General features: G+C 44.2%; 1 protein-coding gene across 9 annotated transcripts in view; it reads left to right on the top strand.

Moving 5' to 3' along the window:
• The window catches only part of Miga (mitoguardin), a 296,982-nt gene that overhangs the window by 183,147 nt on the left and 101,415 nt on the right, over positions 1–12,420 (top strand). For all 9 annotated transcript variants that reach the window (XM_070538810.1, XM_070538808.1, XM_070538800.1 and 6 more), the window contains one exon: positions 11,792–11,878. In XM_070538810.1, coding sequence (XP_070394911.1) covers positions 11,792–11,878 — 87 coding nt within the window. The remainder of the gene's footprint in view (positions 1–11,791; positions 11,879–12,420) is intronic.

Here is a 12,420-nt window from a genome sequence, read left to right as displayed (position 1 = left end):
CCTAACTTTCTGCCGCCCCCTGCTATGCTTCCCTTCCCTTGGAATCCAGTTCGTAACCCTTAGTGACCATCGGTTATCTTCCCTCCTCATTACATGTCCGGCCCATGCCCATTTCTTTTTCTTGATTTCAACTAAGATGTCGTTTACCCGCGTTTGTTGCCTCACCCAATCTGCTCTTTTCTTATCCCTTAACGTTACACCCATCATTCTTCTTTCCATAGCTCGTTGTGTCGTCCTCAATTTCAGCAGAACCCTTTTCGTAAGCCTCCAGGTTTCTGCCGCATATGTGAGTACTGGTAACACACAGCTGTTATACACTTTCCTTTTGAGGGATAGTGGCAACTTGCTGTTCATGATTTGAGAATGCCTGCCAAACGCACCCCAACCCATTCTTATTCTTCTGGCTATTTCAGTCTCATGATCCGGATCAGTGGTCACTACCTGCCCTAAGTAGATGTATTCCCTTACCACTTCCAGTGCTTCACTACCTATCGTAAACTGCTGTTCTCTTCCGAGACTGTTAAACAATACTTTAGTTTTGCAGATTAATTTTCAGACCCACCCTTCTGCTTTGCCACTCCAGGTCAGTGAGCATGCATTGCAATTGGTCTCCTGAGTTACTAAGCAAGGCAATATCATCAGCGAATCGCAAGTTGCTAAGGTATTCTCCATCAACTTTTATGCCCAATTCTTCCCACTCCAGGCCTCTGAATACCTCCTGTAAATATGCTGTGAATAGCATTGGAGATATCGTATCTCCCTGTCTGACGCCTTTCTTTATAGGGATTTTGTTGCTTTCTTTGTGGAGGACTACGGTGGATGTGGAGCCGCTATAGATATCTTTCAGTAGTTTTACATACGGCTCGTCTACACCCTGATTCCGTAATGCCTCCATGACTGCTGAGGTCTCGACGGAATCAAACGCTTTCTCGTAATCAATGAAGGCTATATATAATGGTTGGTTATATTCCGCACATTTCTCTATCACCTGATTGATAGTGTGAATATGATCTATTGTTGAGTAGCCTTTACGGAATCCTGCCTGGTCCTTTGCTTGACAGAAGTCTAAGGTGCTCCTGATTCTATTTGCGATTACCTTAGTAAATAGTTTGTACGCAACGGACAGTAAGCTGATCGGTCTATAATTTTTCAAGTCATTGGGGTCCCCTTTCTTATGGATTAGGATTATGTTAGCGTTCTTCCAAGATTCCGGTACGCTCGAGGTCATGAGGCATTGCGTATACAGGGTGGCCAGTTTCTCTAGAACAATCTGTCCACCATCCTTTAACAAATTTGCTGTTACCTGATCCTCCCCAGCTGCCTTCCCCCTTTGCATATCTCCCAAGGAATATCATATTAGTAATTATATTCCCGGCTTTGTCTCTTAACGCATACATCTGATTCTTGCCAATTCCTATTTTCTTCTTCACTGCTTTTGGGCTTCCTCCGTTCCAGAGAGCATGTTCAATACTATTCATATTATACTCCCTTGTGTCAGCTGTCTTAGGCTTGTTGATTAACTTGGAAAGTTTTGCCAGTTCTGTTCTAGCTGTAGGGTATGAGGCTTTCATACATTGGCGTTTCTTGATCAGATCTTTCGTCTCCTGCGATAGCTTACGGGTATCATACCTAACCGAGTTACCACAGACTTCTATTGCACATTCCTTAATGGTGCTCACAAGATTGTCGTTCTTTGCTTCAACACTAAGGTCTTCTTCCCGAGTTAAAGCCGAATACCTATTCTGTAGCTTGATCTGGAATTCCTATATTTTCCCTCTTACCGCTAACTCATTTATCGGCTTCTTATGTACCAGCTTCTTCCGTTCCCCCCTCAAGTCTAGGCTAATTCGAGTTCTTACCATCCTATGGTCACTGCAGCGTACCTTGCCGAGCACGTCTACATCTTGTATGATGCCAGGGTTCGCGCAGAGTATGAAGTCGATTTCATTTCTAGTCTCACCATTCGGGCTCCTCCACGTCCACTTTCGACTAACCCGCTTGCGGAAAAAGGTATTCATTATCCGCATATTATTCTGTTCTGCAAACTCTACTAATAGTTCTCCTCTGCTATTCCTAGAGCCTATGCTATATTCCCCCACTGACTTGTCTCCAGCCTGCTTCTTGCCTCCGCTGGCATTGAAGTCGCCCATCAGTATAATGTATTTTGTTTTGACTTTACCCCATCGCCGATTCTACGTCTTCATAAAAGCTTTCGACTTCCTGGTCATCATGACTGCATGTAGGAGCATAGACTTGTACCACCTTCAATTTGTACCTCTTATTAAGTTTCACAACAAGACCTGCCACCCTCTCGTTAATGCTATAAAATTCCTGTATGTTACCAGCTATTCCCTTATTAATCAGGAATCCGACTCCTAGTTCTCGTCTCTCCGCTAAGCCCCGGTAACATAGTACATGCCCGCTTTTTAGCACTGTATATGCTTCTTTTGTCCTCCTAACCTCACTGAGCCCTATTATATCCCATTTACTACCCTCTAATTCCTCCAATAACACTGGTAGACTCGCCTCACTAGATAGCGTTCTAACGTTAAACATTGCCAGGTTCAGATTCCAATGGCGGCCTGTCCGGAGCCAGGTATTCTTACCACCCTCTGCAGCGTCACAAATCTGACCGCCGCCGTGGTCAGTTGCTTCGCGGCTGCTGGGGACTGAGGGCCGGGGTTTGATTGTTGTTTTCATATAGGAGGTTGTGGCCAAGTACTGCACCAGGGTGGCCAATCCTGCTCTGGTGAGATAGTGCATTACTGGTTGTGGTCACCGGGATCAGGCCGCACTCCAGGCCTGTTTGTGCAATTTTCTCAACACACGGTTTTTTTTTTGTATTTTCCGGTGGAGAATTGCGCGGCACCGGGACTTGAATCACGGTGACGAATACCGGGACTTGCACTGGAGACGAATACTCTACCGTCCCCGCAGGAGTTATATTAAAAATTAAATATGGGGTTTTACGTGACAAAAATTCTGATTATGCACGCCGTAGTGGAGGACACCAAACATTTCGACCACCTGGGGTTCTTTAACGTGCTCCTAATTCTAAGTACACGGGTGTTTTCGCATTTCGCCCCCATCGAAATGCGGCCGCCGTGGCCGGGGTCCGATCGCGCGACCTCGTGCTCAGCAGTCTAACACCATAACCACTGAGCAACCATGGCGGGTCCCGCAGGTGTTGTACGCCTCATTTAACCTACAGTGGTGCCCTGTTTGATCAGTCAAGGTGGACGAATCTGAGCTCGGTTATACCGCGTGGATGGCACTCGGCTAGAGAACCTGGTATTTATGACCTGCACATGTGTGGCCACACATAATTGAGGATATATAATTTTTTTTAGGAGGGTTTCCGTACAGTGATAAAATGAAGGAAAAGACATTAAAATAAAAAAAGAAAAGAAAGAAAAAAAGGGGGGGGAAAAGGAACATATGTGATTTGAACTCGTGACCCTTCAATGTTGCCCGGAAAGGTAGCTCAGTCGGTTGGTTCATCAAGCCACCGGTTACTTTCAAGCGCCATAGCTCCTGCTCCGAGCCTCATACTTATGTGGAAAGGGACTGATGTTGTCCGCGACAGTCGTACAGGCATACTTTCAAGGAAAAATGGCCGCCCGAGGAGAAGAGCGAACTCGAAGGGCTTTAGAGACTAGGAAAACTGCCTTAAAATATTTAGACTTGAGGGGAAGCTGCGTTAACAAACTATAACACGGCAATCAGCACTCGAATATAATTATAACCCTAATAATAATTGTAAATATTCATCTCATCTATAGGATGTAATGCGCGCACTGTTGCTTTGTCTCTGCGTGTAGTAGTCAAGAGAGCCAGTTTAAGGGCGGAGAAGTGGGAAGGAAAAGAAAGTCTCTGAAGCAAACTTGCAGCGCCGTGGTTTTAAAGCGCAACCGTGGTAGGCAAAGTTCAGGACCTCATACAGATGAGCTTGCTATCAGTTGATAGAAATAGCTGATATTAAAAAATATTTACTTATGTATGCATCTCCTTTTCATTCGTATTTGAAAATGTTCGACTCGATTTGGAATGGGCTTTACCATTTCTTTCGCTGTGCATTTTACTAACACCGTCCTTCTGTTTTCTTTTTAAATAAAATTGATATTACTCCTTACTATTCAAACTGGATTAAGTCATTTTTTTGTTTTAGCATGCTTACTAGAGAGTGACAGCATCGGGCAACGTGGTGTCAGCCTGTCTTGACATAAAACAAAGTTCTGGCTCATTCAGGGAATTTCGCAAAGGTGCTCAGGGAAAACCTGGAAAACTCGGGGAATTTGGAAATGTCAACTTGGTAGACACCCTGGTTATTACCGTTGACACCGCTGGTTGCCTTATTCGTTCGAACCCGGCGTAGCCGCGATTCCCGCGGTACGGGTTGGGAGTACCACGAAGTGGCTGCGTGGGGCTAGATCCGGAGTGGAGCCTAGAGTTAGCCTAGAGGAGTCAGCCTAGAGTGGAACCCCCACAGAGTATACAGATAAGCCTTTGCCCCTGCCACTTAGCAATCCACTGTGTACGTCTGGACATTTGCATAATCATGTTAGTTCATCACGCATTTTTGGATGTACAAAAGCTTTCAATTCATCTGCACTCCTGCGTGCCATATCACTCTGGAAGGATCTTCATGATTCGATTGCATCATTAACAAATCCTGTTTCTTTCTGTGAGCATGTTTAGCTTGTGCTGCTAGGAGAACCCATGCATATTTTGTTACCATGCTAGCCTTCTCTTTTATATGTACTTATATTTTTTGTATGCTCTGCATGTATTTCTATTCATATTGCCTGTGTTTAATTTGTTTATCTTGTTAATTTTGTTAATTCTGATTAATGTTGTAATGTATTGTAATTATGCAATGTCTAGTGTTTGCCCCCTATGCATGGTTATTCATTTTGATCTTGTAACCCCCCTTACACAATGCCCTTTGGGCCAGTAAGGTTCTATAAATAAATAAATGAATGAACAAACAAACAAACGTTTCCAGTGGTGTACGGCGAAGGTAGCACAGGAAAATGAAATGGGCTGATTCAGTTTGCCACAAAGCATTAATTCGGCGATTTGGAAGGAGAAAGGAAGGGTGTCCAGCTTTTCAAGGTGTGCTTTGGAAGGCATTGACAGTTGTTTCTACCTGTGCCAAAGCCTCCCCCTGTGACTGCAGAGTAGGTCTGGGAGGTGGAGGTGGTTTTGACAGTGGCAGTGTTTGGCAGATATTCCAGCACAACTGCTGCAGCCTGCCAATTTGCAGAAAGTAGAGGAGATTGAAGGAAAACAGCAAGACATTGCTTCAATGCTGGCCACAAGTAAAAAGATTTTCTCGCTCAAGCTGACGGCGCTGTGGCTGGGTCAGATGTGATGGAGACGCGTGCCTTCATTATCCTAAGCCTTGATTCTGTAAATGCTTTGCTGTATTGTGTGAAGCACAAGGTATGCGGTGGCAATGTGACAGTAGGCAAAGGTGTACGTGACTACGGCCTCGCCGTAAAGGTAATCTCATGCGCTGCCTGTGTGATGCTATGTAAGCTTGTCCCACATAAGCGGCAGCAACCCTTTCCCTGTAAAAATTCTCACTGCGCACGAAATGCAGAGCACCGTCAAGCAGCACTAACAAATACTTCGTGACGTAACAGAAAAAATTTTAATAGCCAACATTCAAAAACTATATCTCTGCTTTCAGAGCAGCTAGAGCTGCGATTTTTATTGCTGCATGTAGCTTAAGTACAATGGTAAGATTTAATTTTTTTTGTACGGCTTCTGAAAATTTTTTATTTAGCCTTAAACTGGAGCATCAAGTAAGTGGCCATGTTTGCAACATGAAATTTAAACCAATATAGTGTTACTAAAATTGTCATAGCAAAAAAGGTACTCCTACATTGTGTGCCTTATGATTTGTAGTATCTAGGCATGTGCCAATACTAACGATCTGAGTTTTTTTATGCGAAGCATATTACTAGAGCTCAACCCAGCTCCTCAGGCGCGGCGGTGTCGCCTTCAATACCACGTGACACCGTGACGTCACGACAGAGGAGAAATGGGGCTCCAACTCGCGCCGTCGCTCGCGGCGGTATATAAGCAGCTGCGCTTGCCTCTGCTAGACACTCGCGAGGTGAGATGCCTCCTGGAGACAGAGCTGCTCGTTGGAATGAGAAGCGAAGGTTGCGGCGTGCTACAGAGACTGTTTCTAGGTGGCTTTGCTACGGCGCAGCGACTACGCGCCCCGCATTGGACGCGGTGAGCGTCGAGCAACGCAGCGTTCGGCGCGAAATGTGCGCCTGAGCAAGCACCGCACGCCTGAGCTGATGCCAACGACACCGGCTTTTCTGCGACACAAGCTCCTTAACGCTGTCGCGTTAAAGTAAAGGCTAGTATGCTTCGCATTCTGGGCTTAACCTTAGCTAAGCCACAGCCAGTTTTTTTTTATGTTATTGTACCTACAAACAATATTTAATTTTAGTTCTCTCTGGAAATAATTGACTTACAGAAAAGGTAATTGCATTTTTGCAATCAGCATGAAAAGCTCAAGCAGATTACGAAGTTTCATTGAAATTTTAAAAATTCCTCCAGACATTTAATAATTTTGTCTGACAAAACAAAAGAATATACAGTTAAACCTCGATATATGGAACTTTAATATAACGAAATTCTCGATATAGCAAAGTATTTAACGAAGTGTGTGATTTCAATATAACGAAATTTCTGTTCCAGCGCAGAGGAATGCCGAGACAATAAATGAAAACTTCCATGGACACAGATGGTCAAATGGTTAAATTACAAGCGGCTGCTTGCAAATGCACCTCTCAAATCGCATGTGGCGCGACAAGAGCGACCACCTAAGGGGAGCCACGTAACATTCGGTATAAAGACCAAGTGTGATAAGATCCTATCGCGCCCCACGCACTTTGTGCTTTAGGTGCGAGTGAGTGTGCGATGGTGAGACAAGAAAGGTAGTGGCTTCTCGAGTACCGCCTTCCCGTGCGAGCAAAGGGAAAGAAGGGGAGGTGAGTGAGCTTGCGGCAGCGCGATCATGTGCACCAGAGGGGTGGTAATTTGCCGTGCGTCACGATTTCTGGCGCACGTCTCGGCCGTGGCTGCGCATGGCGGTAAGCGTGGCTGAGCGCATACGCATCCGTGCACCCCGCTTTAGAGGTAATCTGCTGCATGTGCAAAGAGCAGGCGTGCCGAGACGGCGTGGCATCATATAGGCTGTCTTCCCGCGCATTCAGTATTAGAGGTTGTGTAATCTCGTGTTTCGGTGACCCGTATGAGCGAGAGGCAAATGAAGCATTCACTCCCCGCTGCTGGTGCTTTTCCTGATAGCGTAGTCCCAGTGCGGGCAACGCTATAAGCCGCGGGGGCGCAGTGCACGCAGAAGAGTTGCTCGTTTTGCTTAATTCGTACTGCCAATATGAAGACATAGTCGACATGGCATGAAACCGTATGAAACATCGCCGGCTCCAACATTAATCAAAATAAATTGTTTTCTCATTCAAATTTGCTTTTTTTTCGACTGCCTGATAATACGGGAAATTGTGCGGCCCCTTTCTGTCTAAGAAAAATCGATCGGTGACTTCGATCGGTGAATTTCGATATAACGAAGCAAATTGACGATTTTACCTACTTCATTATATCTAGGTTTAACTGTATGTAGAAATTCAGTGCAAAGAAATTGTACCAGCAATATTGTAGCACTCTTCAATGAAGCACACTAAACAAACTGGTTTATTGTAAGCGAACTTGTGCCCGGAAACTCAATATTAAGCATTCACACACTTGAAAAGAAAAGTTAACAGGAGCCTATTCCACAGTCAACCGCGTCTCTCCACCGAACGCACTTTTCACGCACCTCGAAGGCCAAGAGCCACACCATGGCTTCTCATTGGACGGCAGACTCGGGCGCTGCTGTGAGCGCGTGCACAGGAGACACGCGCTGTGTCACCATGTGCGAGGCGTTGCTGGCGCTCTTCTAATGGCGATGCGACGAGTAATGGGTTTTAGCGATGAGGCGCTTGGAAAGGTACCTCACGAGAGTGCTCGTAACTGGCATGTGGAGAGCTCTCTGCGGCAATATGACAAGAGTGCTCATTCGCTAAACATAGCAGCCATGCAAGCAGCTATAGAAAAATTCACCAGAAACTGATGTAAACCTTGGCCATCGTGGCTGCGTCTACTTAACCTGCTCAGGGCTGATGCCTTCATGTGCACCCTACGTTCTCAACCAGAAGGTTTGCGTGCCCTTGGAAAGATAGTGCAATACCATTTGGTACAGAGCAAAATGCCTTTGGAATGAAACGCACCAACATTAACTCTTTCATTGCCACTAGAAATGTGCTCATTTCCCCTGCCTTTATGGTTTAACTATTCAAGATGCAGTAGCACGGTGTAAGAAGAACAGGTGCTCCGACGACGTGGGGGCCACTGGTGAGAAATGCGTCTCGCTATTGGTGGTGTTTCACGTCTGCACCGCTGCATGGCAGCGCATGTTAAGAGGCTGAATGCGCGAGAAATTTGAACGTGTAAGCAATTGTAACTGTACGCAAAGTGCGTTGAAATAAATTAAAGCAAATTTTTTCACTGATCCTGCTCTTCACTATAATCATTCAAATCTCTTAGGTGCCGTAACAGACGGTAATGACTCCATCAGTTGAGTCGCGCCGTCTGCTCTGGCAGACGCGGGCAGACGATAAGCTATTAGTGTAGCAATGTTCGTTTCAAAATTTAGCAATCTCTCATCATTGTTCTAGGCAAGCGCTTAAAAACTTATACGAACAGTCTGAATCACAAGAGGCGGAAGGCAGGTCTGCATCTCAAGCTGCGACATTGCCTGGTGGAGACGGATTGTAGGCAAGAAGTGCTTTGCACCAAACTGCAACAGCAGGTCTTGCATGTGCAAAGACAGAGTTTCCCTGTTCAGTGATAAGAGCCGACTGCATCTATTGTAGGATGCTCCCGAAGGTGTAGATCAAGCCCTGCGACCAGGAGAGTACGGGTGTGAGAAGCACTTCGACCCGGTGTATGTTACAAATTTGTGGACAGCAGTGCACAATAAAATTTAAAAGGGTATGAACTTGAGCTTGTTGGTAAGGCTTCATGACAGGGAAACAGAGTGAAAGAAATAAGACAAGAAAGACTGACAGGACATGCGCTGTCCTGTTTGTCTTTCTTTTTTTTTTTTGTGCTGTTTCCCCTTAATAAAGCAGTGCACAATAAATTTGTTATTGTCAGCACGCCCGGAAGAGCAAATTTGAGAAATGTGGCTGAGCTAAGATGCACATTAAAGAAGCCCAGGGGGGCATAAATAATACCGGAGTCACCCACTACGGTGTACATCTTAATCAGAGTGTGGTGTCAGCAACCAAAAACTACGTTTTTTTTTTTTTTTGACATTTATAATACTTTATTCAAGAGTACGCACGTTGATATTACTGATTCCACGGCAGCATAGTTTATAAGGAATTAGCTGTCTCTCAATTCGCGGCTTCTAGAATTTGGAACTTCTGCATAGGATCTGTATGTGAAACGCGCTATGCACAATTTTTCTTTGAGTATGAACAGTGAAAGATATGAACGTTAACTTACTTTATTAGGTGAAGGTGCTTCTATTTATTCAGAAACTAATTGTATGCAGCACTCCTCCAAACCCTGCTTCGTATGAAATGAAAGCGGGACAGCTGCGTATTGTGACAAATAGTAGCGACGGTTTGTTGAAGCAGAAGTGACGAAAGTAAATTAGGTTTCTAGTGGACTCGGCAAAAGACGAACTGGGACTGCTACACTGGGAGAAACACCATATGCTTTTGTTTTGAAAAGGTACTAAAGCACCTCAGTAATTACAAACCACACTTTAATATTTTGTAACGTAAAGACAGTGGCTTAAGGCTTGTCGCTAAATACAGGCACTCTAAAAAACACAGGCTGCAAAGCGCGCTCCCAGCATGCATGGTGGCCACGGAATGCCTGGACCCCGGAGCACCAGCCCCCTAGTCGTGCGCGCCTCCTAGTGGCGGCCCAACATTAGTGAAACGCGTTGTGCACTTCCATCGGAGCACCTGTTCTTACACTGTGCGCAGTAGGTAGCAATGTATATGCTCTGATACAAAAAATTATAGCTTGGTCATTGGTGTTTTGAATGGATATATAGCAGTAATAATTGCTCAGATAATTTTTTCATAATTTTTCTGTGAAACTTCAAAAAAGCACCTCATGAAACACAAATGAAACTAATTTGTTCTTTTTACTATAAGTACTGAGAGTAAAAAAAATCTGAAATGTACAAAATAGGCACCTGCTTCCTAGTTCCCAAGTCAGATCATGCAAAAAATTAATATAAAGGTTGCCCATGCTATATATGAAAGTGAGTAAATTCTTGCTGCACAGGGAGCATTTGTTTTCGCTCATTGCCACAGGCACCTGGTATCTTTTTTTACTGCATTTTTTATGCTCGTGAAGCAATGGTTATCGGGTAATAGAGAGTGTAAAAGCGTCATTATACTTGATTATTGTGTTTGATCAGCTCTTCTGTGCAAGCAAGGTGGTTTAGTGTGTGTTCAACTGTCACTGGAGCCTCCACATGCTCCACAGTTGCTGTGCAGTGCTGTACAGTAATATCGAGTGTTGCGTGATATTGAACAGTAATGAATAAGGGAACTTGCACAGGTGGGGTTCAAAATGTAAGACATTAGACAGCTAGTCAAGCTGTGCTGCCAAGTCCACCAAACTGTAACATTTTGCGTCTTTTTATTGCAGAAGTGCAAAGGGTACTGGAGGATAGTTTTGAAGATACTTATAGTTGAAGTTTTATTTTCTGGTCTCCAGTATCTGCCGAAAATTATCCAATATGACTACCGTGAAATCCTGAGAGATACCCACCTAAAATTGAGAGAAAATCGAGTGGAAATATGAGGCGGGCTAACTTTCAGGTGGGTAACTTTGTTTTTTTAAGCCGGGAGCTTAGTCAGGAGTGGGCTCTCTTTCGTGGATGGGGCATTTCTCTGGATTTTACGGTAATACTTAATGTTCAGTCGTCATTTTAGGCGATGCATGATGTTGCTAGTAGAATCATTCCAACGGAAATGTTTAACAATGTGTAGAAAAGGCTGTCTGTCAAAGTGATCAATCTCTGTAGGTGCAGTAATGTTAGAGTTAACAGTAGAAAAGGCAGTTGATAGTAAGGGCGATGCTGAAAGCAAAAGTGCATCCAAACAGCCAAAATTACAGAGTTGGTATCATTGGTTGTGCAGGCAGAATGGGTCACTTGCGAGTGCATTATAGCTCAAACTGTATTTTACTGTTATTTTTGCAATTGCTATTATAAGCGACTATGTAATTCTGTGTCCTAATCGCATTAAGGTTTCGTTTTGCATTGTTCACAGTGGTGGTTCAATATTTGTATATGTGGACCCAAATAAATAACTTTCTGAGGACCACACAGGGGAGCCCACTATGTTCTTTTTAAAAATTTTTAATTTGTTCCACAACTGGCCCTGTTTTCTTTTTGTTGCTCCATCGCACCTGTTACACATGTAACATGGATAAGTTTGTTTTGCATTATATGGTGGGCCTCTCTTTTGAATCTCTTGGCTGATGAACATAAAGTTTGATTCCTGGCTGTGAAAACCACATTGAGTGCAAACATGCTCATGTTGTATTCTTTTATGATTGCATGCTCTGCTCCCATGTGGTCCAAGTTAATCCGGAGCCTTTCACTTGGACACTCGCATTGTAGCAGACACATGTGCGCAGCAGCTGACTTGTTTCCTTTTCTCTTTCTGCACAGCGCCTAACAAATCAGCCAGATGTTCTCCAGTGGCTTATAGAAGCAGCCAATCATGTTCTTGGAGGCTTCATGCTGTGCGCTGGAAAAGTAAGTGCAGCACTACTTTCACAATTGCGAACAGAGCGGAAGCTTCTCAGAAGGGAAAGCATGAATGGGAAGCACAATTCACAGGACCACCAAGGGTACACAGTGTCCTGTGGATTGCATGTTTACTCCTCAATACGCTACCAAAAGCGTATGTGCAGGAAAGTTAAGGTGCCACCTAATTCTATTAATGGAATAGAATATTTTGTTTCCCCACATTTATAGCATCTTCAATATCATGATAAGCATACTGCTGCAAAAATTTATATTCTTGAGTTTTGTCAAGTTTACAGAATCTGGACTCCATGCAAACACGTTCAACAGGAATGTCAGCAGTGAGAGCATCTACTAGTTTGTGGCTAGCACGCCTGGAAAGCGCCTATCCAGCCACTTAAATAAATATGCGTGATGTAAAGCATTGTGAAAAACAGTGAAAAAAGTGAGCCGCCTACATTGACAGCATATTGACACCTATAGCAAACACCCAGCCTTACAAATCGTTTTACTGGAATACTTGACACATGCTATCCAGACTTGCAGCGCAG

Source organism: Dermacentor albipictus, chromosome 1 (genome assembly GCF_038994185.2).
Source record: "Dermacentor albipictus isolate Rhodes 1998 colony chromosome 1, USDA_Dalb.pri_finalv2, whole genome shotgun sequence".
NCBI lineage: Eukaryota > Metazoa > Arthropoda > Arachnida > Ixodida > Ixodidae > Dermacentor > Dermacentor albipictus.
The sequence above is the reverse complement of the archived record's forward strand: the minus strand, read 5'-3'. Positions and strand labels throughout refer to the sequence as shown.